This window comes from Dromaius novaehollandiae, chromosome 11 (assembly GCF_036370855.1).
Source record: "Dromaius novaehollandiae isolate bDroNov1 chromosome 11, bDroNov1.hap1, whole genome shotgun sequence".
In the NCBI taxonomy this organism is placed as follows: domain Eukaryota; kingdom Metazoa; phylum Chordata; class Aves; order Casuariiformes; family Dromaiidae; genus Dromaius; species Dromaius novaehollandiae.
Window position 1 is genome coordinate 23,195,063 of NC_088108.1, and position 20,501 is coordinate 23,215,563.

General features: G+C 42.3%; 1 protein-coding gene across 4 annotated transcripts in view; it reads left to right on the forward strand.

Moving 5' to 3' along the window:
- The first annotated feature begins 5,345 nt into the window (after positions 1-5,345).
- Positions 5,346-20,501, forward strand: part of LRCH2 (leucine rich repeats and calponin homology domain containing 2) — a 57,948-nt gene continuing 42,792 nt past the window's right edge. For all 4 annotated transcript variants that reach the window (XM_064518367.1, XM_064518368.1, XM_064518369.1 and 1 more), the window contains exon 1: positions 5,346-5,715. In XM_064518367.1, the coding sequence (XP_064374437.1) occupies positions 5,442-5,715 (274 nt within the window). In that variant the 5' untranslated portion in view covers positions 5,346-5,441. The remainder of the gene's footprint in view (positions 5,716-20,501) is intronic.

The following is a 20,501-nucleotide window of genomic DNA, read 5'->3' on the forward strand; positions in this document are numbered from 1 at the left end:
AGTTTGTCGTGTTTCCCTCTAAATCGTGCCGGGGCAACTGGCCGGTGAGTTAAGCCCTGAAGCAAACGGCGGTGGTGATGGCTACAGAAGGTGCGCGATGATCTTTTCACGCGTTGCTTTGGTGCACCAAGTCTTCCAGTTTATCGGCTTCTCCTCTTGTCACATAACCAAGCGCTAAGCAATGCTAGCAGGCGTTTAGCTAAGGACAAACAAAAATAGAAGCTGGTGGGAGAAGGGAACACATGCTAGCACCCAGTTGTATTATCAGAAACGGTTTCTCAGCCTTTTAGTAGACTTGGTGAATCTTCTGCATGTTAAATAACTTGTAATACATCTTAAGCTGTGATGCAAAAAAAAAAAAAAATCTTAAAATTAACACTGATCACTTTGTCTGTCATTCTTAGGAGTGCCTCATCTCACAGTTATTAAATACAAAATTACCGCAGAGACCACTGTTCGCTTTCAGTAAAACAGCCTTAAAACTAGAGGATGCAAGAGCAGATAAATCAAGGGCTTTTCTCGGGAAGCAAGTCCGCACGGTTGGGAGAGTACATGGCACGGGAATGTTTAGCCGTCTCCGTGCGTGTGTTTGCGACTGCTGGGGTGGAAGGACTCCACCATATGCCAGAAGCACTCGAGGCGTGAACAGCTGCATAGCTCCATGGGCCAAAACTCCGAGCAGGTATTTTTGTGGCATTTCGTATTTTGCCCACAAGGGGGGGTGTTCAGCTTTTAATTGGTAAGCACTCCAGCGAGCGTGATTTCAGTTCCCAAGGACGAGCACTGGCAGCAGTGAAGTTTCCTCAGCTCGCTCTGAAGTTGGTGCCCCACCGCCAAGGGCTGGTGTTCTATCATCAGATGCTGCACATGCCTTTTTAACCATATGCTGCTCCTTGCAAATCATCTTCCGGAGGAGACAGAAGCAAACAAAACTGTTCTTAAGGCTTTCTGAGAAAAGCAAATTTCAGATTATGCGGATTTTTTCCCCTCTGTAACCCATTCACAGAGTGTGAGCTGCAGTGATGATGCTGTTTCAGTTTGTATCTCCTTATGATCAACTGCAATGAACTGGTTGAGGAGCACGTGTCATTGGGTCCTGCTCCATGAAAACCAACTGTTTCTGACAGATCAAACACTGCTTATTAACACTTAATGAAGATTTACATGATTTGCTTCTTACACATTTAGCAGATGCAGCCTGTGTGCTGTAAGACCATAAGGTATTTAGGGAAGGGATTTTTTTTTCCTTGTGTGCATGGTGCATTAAAAAATGAGACCTCAGATGGGCACATGCAAAACTATTCTTGCTATACCCATGAGCTCTACCTCTGGACTATGCAGAACATCCTAAGAATCACCCCACAAAAATGCATGTCTAGATTGGGCGTCTGCAGCATGACATAGCACTTAAATAATTATATTAAAACAGAAGACAATTGATCATCTTGTGTACAGTTATCTAGGACAAGGTCATCACAGTTATTCCCAATCTTAGACTGTCTTTCGGGTGACTCGTGAAATGCATGGCGTGCTTGACTGCAGACAACAGCAACAACGCGGGCTTAGACTCAGCACACCCATACAGGACGACGGGGGACCTGGTAGCTTCAGGGCCATCTGCACCCAACCTCACTCCATCCCCATGAACTGCAACACACCGATACGGCTGCACTTCCGATTGCCGTGTAGGGGTAGTCTCTGTTCACGCCGCTTCTCAGGATCTTCTGAAATTCAAGTAAACCTTCACCGAAAGGGCCATATTTCTAATATTACCAAAACCAAGCAAGGAAAGTACTGCATGACAAGCAAGTTATTCAAAAGAGGGAGAAAGGAAAAACCCTGTAAGAAATCACGCTAGAACGACCAGCTAAGGGGAGAGGCCCCTGCGGCACCGTGAGGAGGTATTTCTGGTGCATGTCATGGGAATAAGTGGTACCCGGATTTACATCTTCGAGGGCAGGAGCTGCCCTCCCCCCGCCTCCAGCAATGTATTTTCTGGTGCTCAGTGAAGCATTCGTAGCTGTACGGTCAAACAGATGCTCCTAATGGAGAAGGTACCGCGAATCTTCTCTTAATGGGTCTGCTGTCTTATTGTAGCCTGGACAAAAAGACTTTTAAGGATAGATATTGCTCACTAAAGGAGCCAGAGGGAATCCTGCTTGCTTCTTTTCTGTTCAAACATCAGCTGCTGGAGTATTTTGAGCTGTCTCCAGCTCTTTCAAAATGATGCTTCAGATAAATCCCTTCCCTTTAGCACCGATAGCGTGGTGTTTGCCTTTTGACCTAACTGGGAGTATGTGTTTTGCTTGCTTTGCTTCCAAAGTGGGCCAGATAGTGCCACTTTGGTATGCATCTTGCATCTGGTTATCTGGAGATGATTTCACCTCCCTGTGCGAAGCTGTGGACATTTGCAGGTCTTGAGGAAGAAACACAGGACCAAGCCGGAATAGACCATACACCGATATGCAAAGTAAGGGAGAAGTAAAGCAGACGGCACAAGGATCATGTGAGTGGTGAAATAACAGCTGGGTTATCTTAGCACCTCGCACTTACAAGAGGAGTGAGGCTACTCCTAATGAAACATGGTAAGGACATTATGAAAGCTCTGGTGCTTGATTGCTTAAAGCGAGAAGCTCTCTAACGGATGCAAAGAAAGGTCAATGCTGACACCTCAGGGGGCTGCCATTTCCCACGGCGGAAGGCAATCCAGGCTGACAAAGCTCTGCTCCGTGCTCAGCTCGGTTTTTCAGGAATGCTGCGAGCGTCCGGGGTGTCTCCACTTGCGGCAATCTTCGAAATCACTGCATGGCCTTAGGTGCCCGTATCTCGCACGGCCTGGCAGAGGTCTACAAGCGTGGTGCAGGTGTTGGGGGGCATTACACCTCCTTACGCAGACACACACACACACATACACACCCCGGGCTGCGTCTCTGCTTTCTTCCCACGCTTTGGTGCTTTTATCACATATACTTGCCCAAGGCCACTGAACTGACGCAGGACTTACGGATGGTGAATGCGCTTGCTCGAAGCATGGCTCGGCCTAACCACGTCGACAGCACTGTCAGCAAAAGGCTCGTGAGTAACCACATCTTGCAATGCATGTTGAAAGCTAGACAGATCAAAGCTTTATCTAGATCTCATCCCTCTAGGGCATTAATATCTTACCTCTTATGGTCTTGGACTACAGTCTGTTGATGTCACATCTTATATGAGTTTTTATCTCATCTAGAGTGGATGTGGGTAACCACAAGTGTTGCAGAGTGGAAGCTATTTATGGGAGTGGGGGCTTTTCGGTGGTTTGCAGATCCTGAAACACAGACACTGTCACCGGCGTGACAGCAAGAAAATCTTGGTCTTGTGCAGCTTCAGTGTAACGTCTGAGCGTTTCTACCACTTCCCGCATTCATCTCAGCTGCCTTACGAACAAGGAAATGCTATTTTCTCTGTTTTACAGAGGAAACTAAGCGATGGCACAGCTATGACTTACTGCTTGTTGTGACAAGGAGTTTGGCTTTGGGAGCCCTGCGCCGCTGAGCTGGTGACTCTGCTTTTGCCTGTTACGGGTCCTTAACGAAAGAGAAAGAGGAGGGTGGGAAAGAACAGCTGAAAGACTGTGAAGAACACAATAAGGGAAACGAATTCGGCTTCTGAAGCCTATTTTACCAGATACTTGAATGCATCTGAAGGTGCGAGCCAGCGAGCATGTGCCTGCAGCGCCGCAGACGAAGCCACAGCTGCAGGCCACTTAATCCCGCACGCTCAGCCCGTGTCAGTCTTGGTCTATCCAACCTCCACCTTCTCTGGCTGGAAACCGGACCCAGGGCAGCGTTCAGCAGCAGATCATGCAGGTTTGTCTGAGGCTCCTGCTGTAAATCCAGGGAATAATTCACTTGTTCAGGGTAACGGACTGATCCTTCCCGCTGGAGCCAGAGGAGAGGTGTTGGCCCAGGCAGATTGATCGGTAAATATCCACCCATGAGCTTTAACCCCACAAGCCACAAAAGCAGGCACAAGTAAGGTTAAAATAAAGCAGAGAGCCATAAAATTTGCTGGTGACAATGGAAGCCCTTTCCCTGCCACACACACATTTTGCAGGAAAGGCAATCTGCAAAGATGCAGCGATCCCACAGTCCGCGCGGTCCTGCTAAAGCACCAGAGCATTAAACCCTTCCCTCTTCAGAACCTTCTTCCTGATCCTGGCTAATTCTGTACCATTGAATTTCGGCCAGATATCGCCCACAGAATATTATGGGGCTGTTCCTCTTTGACTAAAGATGGCTCAGCTGTCTCGCGCTGACACAGTGCTGACTGAGGGCTAGTCTCTGCCATGCTGCTTGTAGAAGGAATTTCCCTTAGATCCCCACATTAGTCATGATGTGTGTGTAAAAAAAAAAAACCTAAAAAAAAAAAAAAAGCCATTTAAGGAAGTTCAGGAGGATCAAAGCACAAAAGCAGGTTCTGCTTATCGAACCCGCAGCAATTGCCTCAAAAATGTGGGTCTATGGGCTTTTCTTTAGTATTTCCTAATTATGGCTTCACAGCCATTTCTGGCAGATAAATATGCAGCACCTAACGAGTGCAGATTACATGGTAATAGAGATAATTATTCATCCATACAGTGTTCCAGGCACTGTGTAGCATTTCATTAGTGTAGCAAGGCCCAAGATATTGCAACCAGCTTCTGATTTATGTTTCTCCATTCTGTGTTCATACTTCAAGTCAGGAGCATTGGTATCTTTCAGGCTTTTGTGTTTTTTCCTTTACTGATTTTGTTTTTTCCTTAACTCACTTTAGGGTGATAATCTTACTTCTTTTTGCTTTTGTTCTGCCATGTGAGATTCCTCCCATTTCTTTTTTTTTCCACAACATTAAGACAGCTTTTCGTGACCAGATCTGAGCCCAGAGGCAGTGCTCGAATGCATCTAGCTTAGATAGTTTTTTAATCTGACAAAACTATCTACAATCTATAGATACGGGGGTAAACCTCAGCGGTGCCAAACGGCTCATTAAGAGTGAAAACAGCTTAATTCCGCTGCTGCCGATAGGCGAGAATGCTCCGTGACCAGAAAGCAATGCCGTGTCACTGGCTCATCGCTAAACAAACGTCTTCCCTGCCGCACAAGCGCTGCCGCCGTCCCCGCCGCAGCCGCCCCCGCGCAAAGCACCGCGCGCGGCTCCGCGGTTCCCCGCGCGCCTCCCCGCGCCCCCGCCGGCCGCCCCGCCCCACGGCGCGCGCCCCGCCCCTCACTGGCGAGAGGAGCCCCGCCCCCTCGCGCTCCCCGCCGCCGCCCATTGGTGAGGAGCGCCGCGAGGACACGCCCCTTCCCCCGCCGCCCCCCGCAGCCCCCCCCGCGGCCCGACGGCGCCTGCGCAGTGGCGGGGTGGCGGCGGGGCGGCCGCCCGGCTGTTGTTATTGTGGGGCTGGTCGGCGCCGCGCGAAGATGGCGGCCGGGCAGGGGGGCGGCGGCGGCGGCGGCAACGGCGGCAACGGCAACGGCGGCGGGCCGGGGGGGCTGGGGATCCCCGCGCACCTCACGCTCTCCTTCTCGGCCGGGCCGCACTGGGGCGCGGCCACCCTGCCGCAGCCGCACACGGTGCGCAGCTTGGACCGGGCCCTGGAGGAGGCGGGCAGCTCGGGCATCCTCTGCCTCAGCGGGAGGAAGCTCCGCGACTTCCCCGGCAGCGGCTACGACCTCAGCGACACCACGCAAGCAGGTGGGGGCGGCGGGCCGGCTCTGGGGGGTGGCGGGCTGCTCCCTGCCGGGGGGGGGGGGGCGCCCCCGCCGTGGGGGTGATGGGGTCGCTGTGGTGGCCGTTGGGGTCGGGCATTGCGGGGTCTGGTTGGGGGGGCAGTGAGGGGGATGCAGTGGGGGGGTCGCTGGGGTGGCAGTGGGGGGGATGCAGTGGGGGGGTCGCTGGGGTGGTAATGGTGGGGATGCAGTTGGGGGGGTGATGCAGTGGGGTGATGCATTGGGGGGTCGCTGGGGTGGTAGTGGTGGGCATGCAGTGAGAGGGGTGATGCAGTGGGGTGATGCAATGGGGGGGTGCTGGGGTGGCAGTGGAGGGGTCGCTGGGGTGGCAGTGGGGGGACACAGTGGGGGGGTGCTGGGGTGGCAGTGGAGGGGTCGCTGGGGTGGCAATGGGGGGACACAGTGGGGGGGTGCTGGGGTGGCAGTGGAGGGGTGGCTGAGGTGGCAGTGGGGGGGATACAGTGGGGGGGTCGCTGGGGTGACAGTGGGGGGGATACAGTGGGGGGGTCGCTGGGGTGACAGTGGGGGGGATACAGTGGGGGGGTCGCTGGGGTGGCAGTGGGGGGCTGCAGTGGGGAGGTCGCTGGGGTGGCAGTGGGGGGGTGCCGTCATGGCAGTGGGAGGTGTTGGGGTCTCTGCTGTGTGGGGGCAGTGGGGTCGTGGGGTGGCTCCAGGCTTGTGAGCAGTGGGGGCTGCACAGTTGGGGGCTCCCGCTGCCTGCAGTGGGGGGGGGCTGTGCAGTGGGGAGGTGCCCCCCTGAGTGCGGGGGGGGGGGCAGGGGGCCCCCGCTTAGCTGTGTGTGCGTGTATGTGTGCGCGCCCGCACACGCAGTGGAGGTGTAGTGCTGGATGCGTGTGTGCAGGGAAAGGTGTGTATGGTGGGAGGGTTATTGTGCTCTGTGTGTGTGTGCGGTGGGGAGGGGCGCTTGTGCTCCGTGTGAGTGCGCCTGTGCTGGGGGGGTTGTGCTGTCTGTGTGTGCAGGGAGGACGGGGGTTCCTGTCTGTGTGTGCGTGTGCACCATGGGGCAGGTGTGTGTGTGCGTGCACCGTGGGGCAGGACGCAGAGGGGCTGTGCTCGCGGTGTTGTGTGCAGCAGGGCGGATGTTCGTGGTTGTACACTGTGCGCCTGTCTCTGCGCGCAGCCAGGATGAGGACTTGCGCTTCTCGTGGACGCATGCACTGCCAGGAGGAGCGTGTGCAAGACGAGGGGAGCGATTTAGCTCGCTGTCTGAGATATGAGAGCTCCGTGCTGCGGTTGGTCTGTACCCTCAGGGGCGTCTAATGCCTTGCTGTCTGGCTTTGTTACCTGGGGTGTCCTAGTTGGTCCTGCTTCCCAGCCCATCAGGAAGATGGTTACAAGAGCAGAGGGGTGTGCACACACCTAGCAGTGTGCATGTCAGAGCTTAATGTATGCACCGTCTTGGTGAATACTACAGATACTATCCATGGGAGCCGGGATTTACCCAGGCTTTTAGCTGAAGTAAACTTGGAGGCATTTTCTTATATAGGCTGTAGGAAAACAAAGCTATGTTTTTCATGGGGATTTTGCTATTTCGGCTTATCTACGCTGTACTTCTGGATTTATTTGCTGCTGGAGGAGTTGCTGAAAATGGGTCATTTTGAGTAATGTGCTAGAACAAAATATTAATGACAGATCTAGCATCTTTTGTTGAGAAGTAGTAGTGGTTTTCCCAAATGTTTTTTGAGTGAATTAACGCCAGGGGGTGTTTTTGTTTTGGGCCTTTTTTTTAAAAAAATGGATTATGAGTAGCTGGCTTATTGTATTGAATACGAGACTGCCTATTGTGGTACCTTATCCATCTCTGACAATCCTCTACTCCTGGTCTATCAAATATTCATTCTGTTGCTCTTTGTGAGCTGCATTTTGTGCGGAGGGCTAAATAATGATATACTGGGTCTTCTGTGATATAGCAGGTTGCACAGGGTGTAGAATTTGTGAAGGACTGATTTTTAAAATCCAATTTCCAGTATCCAGTCCCAAGCCTGCTAATGATTTGTAGGTTATTAGCCTATTCTTCCTGACACACATGATGCATCTGTATGTGTGATGCAGAATATGGATAGGTAAAAGTGTGTTAATTATTTTATAATGGAAGCACCAGATTAAATTAAAAAGGGAGTTCGTTAAATAATAGCATAACAATATTTTCAGCAACATAGTAGGCAATTTCTATGTATAAATATTCAATAACTAAAGCATTAACAATGAAGCATTTTATATGGGGAATCCATTATTAAAAAGACCTTTTCTGTCATCCTGAAGCAAGTTCATGAAGGATCCATATTTCGTGTTTGTATTTTGCATTTTGGGTTTAATTCTTTTTTGTTTTGTTTTGAATTTTAACATATTTGAGTAAGAGGTGTCTGCAGTGATTTTGTCTTTTATAATGTAGTAGAGCCCAGTCACCACCATCAGGATTGAGTCTTCAGCATGAAAGATGCTGTGTGAAAATGTTTAAAGACAGTCTCTGACAAAAATAGCCGTATCGCTTGTTCCTCTGAAAGTACTTATTTAAATAGTTGATGTAGGTGAATGCAAGTAGATTATTTATGTAACAGTGCTGATTTAGTGTAGTACTGATTTAAGAATTAATCCTGTGAAATATGAATTTTAGATATCTTTCTAAAACTTGTTTGTGAACAACAGCTTTGTAGTCTTTATTTTGATTTCGTCTGTAGATTTTTTTTTTTTTTTTTTTTTTTTTTTTTTTTTTGATGAGCAGGTAAATGGTATCCTGCTGAAGAATCAATGATTTTCTTTACCAAGTATCAGCATGGTATGTAGAGCTTGATCTAGAATCCTCTGCTGCTTCAGAGGCAATCGTCATATTTTTCAATAGACATTTTCTATCAGTTACTGCTGTTTGACATTGCAATATACCCCTGAATAAGACAAGATAAGAGTCTCTGTCAGAGATGTAGGCTGAGGCATGTCGGGGGGGGAAGGGGGCAGAGCTTGGGTCAAAAATATTTTCTGTGTTTCATTTTTAGATATGCTGTTCTTAAGTTAGTGATTCTCTGAAATTCAGATCTGTGGTACCTGAAACAAGCATTTAAAAACCCTCCAAACATATCAGGATGTAAAAAATTTCTTTTCTGTATCACAACCCTTTATGCATTAGGATCTACAGTGTCACTGTAAAAGCAGAATATTCTGTCTTCACATCAATAAAATGCATCCTAAAAATGACTTTTTGTTGCTGAAGTAGAACTACTGCAGATCTGGGTAGTTCCCTTTTGGGTTTTTTCTTTTTTTTGTTAATCAACTGCCACTGGTTTATTATCAAAAATAGCCTCTTGATCTTTTTTTGTGTTGTTTAAGTCTGGCCTCATTTTATATCTAACTTATACAATGGCTTGCCAGTACATAATTTGCAAATAGTACACATAAATAACACATTTTGGCCATCTTAAATTTATATGACAAAACTTATTTGCTGAGCTGCAGTATCTTTCTGTTTAGCTCTGACCTTATGTTTCTCCTATCTTTTGTCAAATATGAATTTTAATTGCAGTTTCTTGGTGGGGGGTGGAGGGGGTGGGACTTGATTTTCTTCTTCCTTAAATTTGTCATCTGGCTATTCAGACAAATCCTCTGCTGTTAAGTGACTTCTGGAAAAAATTCATAGGTCATGAAATATTAAGAGGTGTGCTGAGATGTATCAAGAGGCATATGAATATTCCATTCATTTTATTAATGTGTGTAATTTTGCTTCTTACCCTGTGGGCAACATTAATCCCCATGGCAATTAAGTAAATGAGTATAGTACATCAATATAATCTCTCTGTACTTAGTTGAGTTGCATTTTCCAGTTTTTTTAGGTACGTACCTGTGCTTTACTGCCTTCCTGACCCAAGTCAACTTACGCTTTTAGCAGTTTCCCCCCGTCTTTTGTGAGCATTCTTTGAAATGTGAGTTTAGTACATGTGAATGGGATTAGACTGACAGCTCAAGAAACAATTTCTTTAGTCAGGATATATACAGTGGTGCCATCAGGCTCACTTGCTTATGATTTGTCACAACAAACTTAATTCCCAATTTTTAATTCTGGAGGAACCTACAAGCAATTTCAACTAGGTGAAGAATTGCCTATAAATATATTAGCTTTGGAATTTCGCCTTTCTCACCACCTGCTACCTTTTTATGTAGCCGGGGAGTAACACCGATGTATTCCCCATGCGACTTCGGAATGAGCCATCCTGTCAGGGCTAATAACAATCTCAGCCCCACAGGCAGAATTCCCACATTGAGATTCCTGGATGTGTCTGCTGGGGGAGAAATATGACTGTGGTTTAAGATACCATTGTCTAGCATTGCTTCCATGACTTCTTTGATGTTTACATCATGTTTCTGGTCCTTCTTAGGTATGTAGCCATTCATGTGATTACAGGTTAAAAAACAACAAAACCTGCAACTTAGTACTGAATACTGTGAATTGTGTGAGAATGTTAATTTGTACTGTTCTTCTGCTGAATAAAGAACATACACTTCTAAACCAAATGTATTTTCTTGTATGGTTAGTTATTTTTGTTGATGATAGCAATTTTGATCGAAGGGATAACAAGTAATTGACTGAATAGCAACACTAAATTCAGTTTTCAGCATAGAAATAACATGCATGTGTGGCGTATGACATAAGTCTAGGTTACATTCTAAAAATCAAACCTGTTGAGAAACATGTTTTTTTTCCAGTAACAACTTCGGATTTGAACAAAAACAGAAATTCAGATTATAGAGGGCTTTTGGGGTGTGTCTGTGTTCAGAAATGCATTGGATGCAAAATCTGAAAATCACTCGGTTTAAAAAGCAAGCAGTTGTGGAAATTCCTCGCAGTGGTTTGTTAGCCTGTACAGTGTTTGGGGTAAGGGAAAATGAGTTATCAGGTACATTGTCTGAGGCTTTCTTGTTGAAGTCCACTAATATTGCCAGCTTTAATTCTGTTGGGGAGTAGTGTATTTGCTTTATCCTTAGGGACTGAATATAAACCTTCAGTTACCTTTCTGTAGCCTGCCGAATTTCTAACCTACATGTATCCTAGTGACTTAAACTAAAGCTTCTCTCATCATTGTCTTTTTGTCCCACTTCAAACTTTTGTTTTCCAAATAAAATATCCATTTAGAATGACATTCCAGAATTGTAGTAAATTTTTGAAACATTAGTTTTATTTAAGAAAAATCTCTATCTTCTCAATGTTTTAGACATACCTCTTGGAAATCTGGAACAAATACTGCATTGTGCCCATTCCTTGCCTATTAATCCAAATCTGGATGTATACACAAAAATGTGTTTAATAGAAAGTTACAGAGAAGAACATAGGAATTTTCATACGAAATTAGGCTGTATGCATATAGTTCCCAATCTTTTATTTGTCATGCAATTTCACTTGTGATGATGGCAACTATCAACTCTTGATTGCACAGCAGTTAGGCTTCCATATAACTGCCACTTCCCAGAGAGAACAGAAGTTCCTGTCTTTTCTCTCTCTCTCCTTCCCTCCCTTCTGCTCTATTGCTTATTATTTGGGGAGGGGAAATGTACTTAGGCTCTGAAATATATTACAAAATCTTGTGCCGTAACAAAAATGGACTAACCTTTGCTTTTTCTGATTTATCACTTCTGACAAATATCTTATCACATGATTTGTTATTTTTTTTTTAGAGCTGGTTCAAAAGTATAAGTTTATTTTATTGGCAGGACTGGCACTTGCAGCTAAAACATGTTCTTAGCCAAAAGGTAACTGAACCAGACTGTCTGAAGGCTAGAATTCCCCAGAAGATGGAAAAATAATGAATAATTTATATTTGTGTTAAATTTTCTAGATGGCAGTGTGGAGAGACTTCTAAAGTCCCTGCTTTTCTTTGGCTGTCTTACAGTCCGTTCTCACCGTTCTTGTAGCTGACCTGAGATTTTGAGAGTTTGTTGCCTGCTACAAAAATGAGGGCCCAGGTTTCCAGATGCATAGCTTTAAGTTCTGGTTTACGTTAACTACCAGTACTACTGTTAACCAGAAAGAGTAGTGATTTCTGACAGATCTAGAAAAGATTGTATTACTTTGGAGAGAAAAAAGCCTTATTCTCTGTTACAGAACTGAAATAGTTTCTTGCTTGAGCAGGTGTGATTATTGCTAATATGATCCGAAGTGCTTGAAAGGTGCAGTTTGACTGGCGAGGTGCTACAAAAGTCTCTGTTGAGAAATCAGACAAGGCTCGAAGGAACCCTGCATCTCAGGTTTATTCATAGCCTGCTGACCAGCAGATGTAACTGCAGAACACGCGGATCCCTGACCATCTGTGTGTTAAACAAACATCTACTTCAATTTGTCACTTTATCGCGTTAATAGGTAGAACTAATATGGGGTGGACGAGAACTCATATTAAAGGCTCACGTAGAAATAAAACCTTTATGTAAGTATTCACTTCAGCTCTTTACACATAGTAATGAAAGATATTATATATTTATTTTTAAACCAACAAAAGTAGCCACAACCATTCTTAAATGCTTCCGTGAGGTCTGGAATGAGTTGGAATCGTAGGACAGTGTCAGCAGGAGGCACGAACAAATAAGAACACATGCTGAAGTTGCTACAGCAGCGGCCTTCATATCGGGAGAAGGTTGTAGTTATGATTAGCCCCCTTTTGCTCTGTACTTATGAACTGTTAGTTTACCCATTTTCTACAGAGTTATTTTTCCTGATTTATTCTAATTCACCTTGTTTTCCAGTGTCCTTTGTCTTGAAGCATTCTTGTTTTCTTTTTAAATATTTCTATTTAGTTTATCGAATTATAAGTAACTTTATCCTCACAGAAGGTATAAGTCGTATAGCAAACGTTGGTTACAGTTGCATTGTCGTAGCCCTTTTTCTCTGCCTCATGTCTGTAGATTGTAAACTCTTCGGGGCAAAGACTGTGAATGTGTGTATCCAAGCATATAGAGATTAACGTAAGCTTTTTCTGGAGTTTTGCATGCATTCTAGTAATACTTAATAAACTCAGAATTTGCATCATTTAGGAGCAGACTGATGATTACTTTCCCCTGTTACTTTTCTATGAAAAAGATATTTTGAAGTGGAAATTTGAAATTTCAAAATAAAAAAAAATTGTCAGAATTAAGTCTTTGAATGCTTGTGAGCAACCAATAAGTAACCTTGTCAATTTAAGTAGGAGATGCCCTGGGTTATAACACACGAGCTTAATAAAAATTCTTGCTGAACTATCATGAAAACAGATTTCACTCTTTCTAATGTTAAGCTGCTTTAAGAATTCTAGGCTAGACAGAATACTAAATTGCCATTTAGTTTAGGGAAGCAGATAGCCTCCGTGTGGGAGTTGTTGCCTAGCATTTCAAATTACAAAAGATTCCTGGGGCTTTATTGAAAGGTTATTATAAAAAATTGCAAGAAGCCTATAGGAGTGAAGAGGAAGCTAATCCTTGGTATGGAGTAATGTCCCTTCGACTATATAGCTGATTGGTATATACATTATTATTTTGAATGATCCCCTCTTTGTGCTTTTGTTTTCGTTGTGCTATGCTAAACTAACTGAACATACATACTTGCAGGAGTTGGAGCAGGATGCCATCGTACCCCAGGAAAGCCTGGATCCTTCTAACGGGGTAACATGGTGATGAATTCACTGAATTCGTTTGTTGGTTTCATCACTGCTTTGGTGTGCAGCAGGTCAGCACCTGCATGCCCTCCAATTGCTCCAACATTTGAATCAGAGCTTCTTGTTTAGTTTTTGATGAGTGAAAATTTCAATTAAAACCACGTATACCTGAACCAACATGAGGCAGGTGGAGATGTCTTAATCTAAAAACCAGAACTGGTTGAATGGCGGATGTAGCCACATCCACTGTCTGCTAGGAGACTGCTAGGGATGGGTCAGAATAGCAGCTTGATTCCTTAAGGCTACCTTGGCTTCAAAGCCAATGTACTGGATCCCAATCCCTCCTTCCCAGTAGTAAAAGTCTGTTAGAGACAACTGTTGATTTGCTGCAGTTACAGAAATATGTACTTTATGTGGAAGAGCCATGCTTCAAAGTGAGGGGTTGCTTGTTCAAGTCCCTAATGTGATAAAAGTATAATTTTAAAGAGGATATTTTTTTTGTTTAGTAGTGCTCTTTAGTTTGCAGAGTCAAGAACTTGGGAGGTGTGAAATGCAGTTTCTGGTTGCCTGTGCAACTTCACTGTGCTTTATGAGAATCTGCAGTTGCATGGTCATGTACGGTTTCTCCTTTGTCACATTCAGTGCTCAGATCATGTAACCAAAATTAGCGACAAGGGTGACCATAAAGCAGGTACTTCCAAGCTCTTGAATTAATGGACCTGGAACCCAAACACCACTTTAGATCTTTCTGTAATATCTTTTTCACAAAAATAGATTCTATTTTGTGCTCTGTCAAACACCCAGTAAAAAAAAAGTAGCTTGTAGCCACCCACAGTCTTGGCAGTGGGTTTTTTCTTACTTTCTTTTAAATGGCTCAGAGAAGAAACACATGCAAAAGAGTGTGAAACTGAGAAGCAATATGAAAAAATTGTTAATATCTAATGTGAAACAGCCTTGTACTAAAATTCTTTGATATTGTATTACTTGAACAGTCACTCACATAGCAATTATCAAATATCCAGTGTTTCACTTAGTAGCATATTAGGAGACGGTGCATGTGTTGGAGGACTGATTAAATGACTGAGCACGCACCAAAAGCTGACCAAAGTAATTCATTTTCCTGTAAGGTTTTTCATTTCTCTCTAGCTATTAAATATTCTTTGTATCAGTGGCAGGGAAACACATGCTTTTTATGTGTTTTCTGAATGTGTGAAGTCCTGAGTGTCTCAGCTATGCGTCTTGCTATTTGATAGCTGAATAAAAGCTGAAACTGTACCAGTGCTCTTTCTCCTTTCAGTTTCAAAAACTTCTATTATTTCCCTTACTGTCATTTGAATTGTGAAAGTTTCTTTTTCCCTTTGCTGCCCTCTTCTCCTACATTATTACAATATCTGCGTGTCACAGCTGTAGAATACTGTCCTTTCTTCCCTGGCTTAACAGACACTTGGAAACTGGTACCAATCCCAATGTGTGTGAAGTCTCTGATCATTTTATATGTATGGAAAGATATTTTTCTAATTTATAAATTGAACATAACTGTGTTAAGACCAAAGGTCTATCTAGTCCTGTATTCCCTATGAAAAACTAATAATCTATTCCTCTTACTTGATAACTTTGTTTGAGGCCCCATATTTTTACTGAAAATAATTAAAATTGGTTCTGTCTCTCTTCCAGGCTCATGAAACCTATTTTATAGAGTCTCTTCTTACACTGAAAAATTTTCATTTGTGCGCTCTGTGTATATGTTGTACAGTATCTTTTTTAAGATGGTGTGATTGGAACTGCATGCATTATTTAAGATATGGATATGCAATGAAATAATTTTCTGTCCTCTGTTCCTAGCATCGTTTTGGGCCTTTGACTTGAGTTGCCATTTTAAAAGAAGGAAGAATTAAATAGGATAGTTGCATCAAGCTCAGCTTTGAAACATCAGCATACTTCTGAGTTAGTAATTAAATTTAACCTATTAAAGGTAGAGAAGTGAATGAAAGTGAAATTCTCATAGAACTGTGTCTAAAATGAATAGAAAGCAAGACTGGAAAACAAGTCGAACTAGCTATGCACATAACTGCTGAAAATGCAAAGCATGTTTTAAAACTTTGAATTCATTTTTTTAAATCATAAGCAACTGCAATATTAATCATGAAGTGAAGATGAAGTTCAGACAACGTAATTTAAATTTACTTAAGTATATATGAAAATTCTAAACAGTGGATTAATATAGTTCCTAAAGTAAGTCCTTCTGAACAGAAGCACTAAAAAGTTTATTTCTTATATGATCTCTTGCTTATATAGAAACTTTAAGTGGTTTGCTTTTTCCACAAATTGACTCCATGCTCAGACCAGAAAGGCTTGTAGTGTTTTGAAAGTTGCACTCCTTTGAGGGAGGTTTTCTAGTTATTTTTACAATTAGTATTCCAGCTGATTTGTAATTAAATTTTAATTATGGCAATTCCACTTGCATTTAAAAAAAATCATTTGGAATCAGTTGGAGGATAATCTCCTTCAAGATGTCATTAAATACATCTACATATAAAATCATATTCTGTACTAATGGCCTAAATTTTTTTTGAATATGAAACAACAAACCTCTGTGCTAAATACTCGGGCTTAACTTCCTAATGTGAGTAGTGCCTGTGTCTACTGTTTAAACAAAGTTTTCTGTTACACCATTACTTCCCATTTTGTAGACAGTGCTACAGAGCGTAAATCCTGCTATGGTTCCATGATAAATATGGACTTATATTGAACTTCTCTCTATTCCATATCATTTTATTATGTCAATTAAGATATGATGCAACCACAAAGATGGTAGATGAAAACAGGCTCTGCTTCTATTTTACTTCAGAGTGTACATACTAGATAAAAATTAATTTAAATACTACTTTTTTGTTTTCCAGCTGAAGTGGCTGCCGTCCACATCTGTATGCACAATTGCTCTGAATTCTGACGTCTTTTAATTGTTCAATACTTAATTTTGGAAACTAAATATAAAGAGTTGTGACATTAGATATTAAATTAACTGGGCTTCATTTTTCCTTTTCAAAGAAAAGTTATAAATTTTCTGAGTTTAGCAACCTCAGTCATGCATTAGCATTAAAATTTGAACTCTGAACCCCTAAGCACAGTGCGTAGAGTTTGAGGGCAATCCTCATGAACATACATTTTCACATAAGCTTGGCAAGCTTAAGAGCTCCTTTCTTCTGAGGTTCCTGGAAAAATTGGGATGAATCAGTAGTTTCTGAAGCCTTGTTTTGGATGTTATTTCAATTTTAATGGAAAGTGTTAGGTACCTTATGCAAAGAACTTGCAATCTGCACCCATGAGAGATTGTCTCAAATAATCTCTCTCGCTCCTTCTCTTCCACTCACCAAAACCAGCCTTCACTTTCAGGCTTCATCTTGTTTTCTGTCCTGTAATAGGTAATAACATAGCAGCAAGGCACTTAAAACAGTTACAGTAGTATGTTCACTTTCATTTCAGCAAACTGGACACAGGATACTCTGAAGTTAAATTTAACTTTTTTTCTTTCTTCTTCCATTCAGCTCCTATTTGTTGCATGAAGATTTGTGTTTGATTAATACTGACATCTAAATTCCTAACTAGCAGAACTATCAGGATCTTTTATACGAGGTGGATGTATATTTAGGTACATTTGGCTTCTTAAATTCATCTTTAGTTTTCTTCTTTACTGTCACAATGAACTGATATCTGAAATATCCAAATGATGGTAAGATTGATTATATTCCTAAAACCCCCAAACTGTACCATTTAAAATCATATAATTAAATAGGTTGGAAGAGAGCTGCAGAGGTCATCTAGTTCAGCCTCTTGCTCAAAGCAGGTCCAGTTAAAGCAGGTTGCCCGGGGCCTTCACCAGTTGAGTTTTGAGCATCTCCAAGGATTCTACAGTCTCTCTGGGAAACCTGCTTTCCTGGATTATCTTAGAAGTCTCTGTTAATTCCCATTTCCTGACCGAAGCAGGCACTGTCACTTAAACAATGAAATCTGTTCTGGCTAAGTGCCACATTTCTGTGGTTAATAATGAAAGCCCAATCTTTTTTATTTTTAGTTTCTCAACAAACTGGACAAGAAGCCTCACGAGCTTTAGTAGACTCCAAAATTTTTTTTATATATACATCATTTGTCACTATGATATTGGGCTTATAGACTTCAGTTTAAAGTCAGTAAAATTAAATCTAACCTTTAAATATTTACTGAGCTCTCATGGATCCATTTTTCCCTGTCATAGAAGTGTCATATCATTTATATAGTACTTACATGATTCCCTGAAAGATTAAACCAAGGCAGAAAACAAGGGTATTCTTAGTGATAATGTTGAAGACAAATGATACTCTTAGACGGTATAGTTATTCACTACTGAAATATCACAACAGAAACTGGCAGCTTCGGTTCATTAATATGCAACAAGTACATATTATTTCTGCAGTTTTCATTACTTTTTTACTTCCCAAAGCAATATTGCTAAAATTTTCTTATTTTCTGAACTGTTTTGTTGAAACTTCTGTAAGTTGTTAGCAGCACTTCAAGGTCTTAAGCTTGGTACAGAGTATTAAAATGAGGAGTGATGTTTTCAGACGTGGATAACTTGAGTTTAATGTTAGCTCATCATTTTTTTTAATAAAATTTCTGAACATCTGCGTTTAATTATTCTCAGTAAATAAGATGGCACGACTAAAAATAATGCAGAAACATGGCTTTTTTTTTAGCATTGCAGACATTTCTGTATGTGAGATATGCAAACTGGAAATATTTTCAGGTCTGTATTATCTCAGAAAAGCCTAAAACAAGCAAACAAAAAACAGAAACAGGGATATGGCAAAGGCTGCTGAATAAACCATATCATAAGACCAGTTTAGGAGAAATATATAGTTATGGTGGAAACAGCAAGACAATGGGTTGTGTTAAAATCAACAGAAATTAACAGCATCACAGTAGTGTATGTTGGAAGAGGTCTGCTCAGACTTGGAAATGGAAGCATTCTTATTCCTGTTTTGTAAAAAATAAGCTACTTGCTTCCATGAAATATGGAGAAAGGCTAGGATATGCATAGATTGTGCTTAGCTGTCCACAGCTGAGCTGTTTCTATTTTCCTTCAACATGTGCAGATTGTACTTTAAATCACTGCTGAAAACAAAATAAATGGCTGATACATGCACGTAAATGCAGTTTACTCGCTTCTTATCATGTAGCTGGTATATCAAAGAGACAACTTTATCCATTTCTTTACTTATGGCTACACCATTGCCTTTCAAATTTTCTGTCTCATGATGTGTAGTCTTGGAATCGTGGAAGGAGATGAGGAAAGACAGGATTCTGTTAGTGAGACATTTCTAGGGCTAACATAAGAACTGGGGAAACTTCTCTAACAAAGTCTTTTCCCTTGTACATGCCAGAAAAACAAAAGTTCTTAAAACATAACAACTTATCTCATTAGCATGCTCTAATTATTCAGCCATTTTAGTCATAGACAATTATACTGGCAAATAAAGCAGTGTAGTAAAGCAAGTGTTAACACTTTCCACACAGCCTGCTTTAAAAAAAAAAAAAAAAAAAAAAAAAACCCAAAAAGGCCAAACCTCTATTAACAAGTATTAACAAGAACCTAGGTTGCTGATGTTGATTCTTCTGATGGTTATATTTGCTGCCGCAGGTGTTCAAGTTACTTGCGTGATAATCCCTTTAAAGTGCTGGGTCTTCCCACTGTGCTGCAAACCAGGCAGTTGTCATCCTGCTGGCGTTTCATGGCCATCGTTTGTGCTTGTAAGCATGGCTATGGCTACTGCAAGGTGAGCAACACTGGTAACGTTTGAGTGCATGGCAGCGTGGTTTTTCTTTCCCTGCTCTGTTAATCACAGCATCTTCTCAATAGAAGAAGACTTTGTGTTGAAGCCTTTTTGGGGGGAAAAAGAAAAAGTCATCCTATTGAAGAAATATTGCTACAAAGAGCTCTCTTTTTGCTCTCTTAGTTTCCAAGATAATGGTGTTGATGTAAATGTTCACCATGCATGAGAAAGTTGCAATATTTCAGTCAGTGTTTCTCTAAAACCATACTGCCGGATGTATATGTAGGCCACGAGCATTATTCCCAAACTTCCAGTGTTCTTCTAGAATACTGGGACTTCATCTAGAATATTTTCATGCCTCTGCTTTTCACTGCATGAAGACATACCAAAAATAAGCGTATTGTCATCTTCTCCCTTCCACAATTATGCCCAGAACTGAAAAGCTTATTCTGCCAAATTCTTTTGAGAAGTCTTACATGTTTTGAAACACTTACCTAAATTCTGATTCTCTCTCACGTTAGAAATTGAGAGAGAATATGGAGGACTCACAGGAGCTACAATTTCAGTAGCACAAATAAAACTATTTGAGTGAAATGAGATTTCCCCCAATGCACCCTGATTTTGAGCTCTGAAGCACCACCCAGTTTAGAAACTGGTAATAGTTAAATGTATGCTAGCCCTAGTTTGCATGCTATCATTTAATTACAAATCTCCCTTTAAATTTTGCTTTAACTCGGCCTGTTATCCATTTATCCAGCCTTAATTTGCATTTTTATATTAGTTAAACCCCATAATTTGCCTTGCCTCAGACCATTAACCAAAACTAAGGAAGGTAAGAATGGCTTGTGATAGCATCACTAAGGTTAAAAACGTGTAAAGAAAAAATCTGTTCTATCTGTTCTGTCAATCTTTACAGTGATGCATCGATCTTAAAGTGATGGCCTTCACCTCAGAGGAGCAGCCAAAAGACCAGCTAATGATTAGTGACCTTTCAGTCTCAAATACTAATTTGAAGTACGAATATATCCTCTCCAGTTCTGCCTGTAGCTTTGAGGGAAGCAGGATCATACCTACTTACCTTCTTTGAGATACAGCAGCTTTGCTTAGCAAAATTAACTCCGTGAGCTAGAACACAAATCTGGCAGTTTTCTCCTGGTGGGACTTCCTTCAAGGAGGGAGGCTTGGCTTTCTGCCGGAGGTGGGAGAAAAGGAAAGATTGGATATTTGTGTGACAGAAGAATAGCTGGCAGAACATGTAATCATAAGCTGATTTGGGGATGTAACATTTAGTAAGCACACTTGCCTGCCTGTATTTCTTC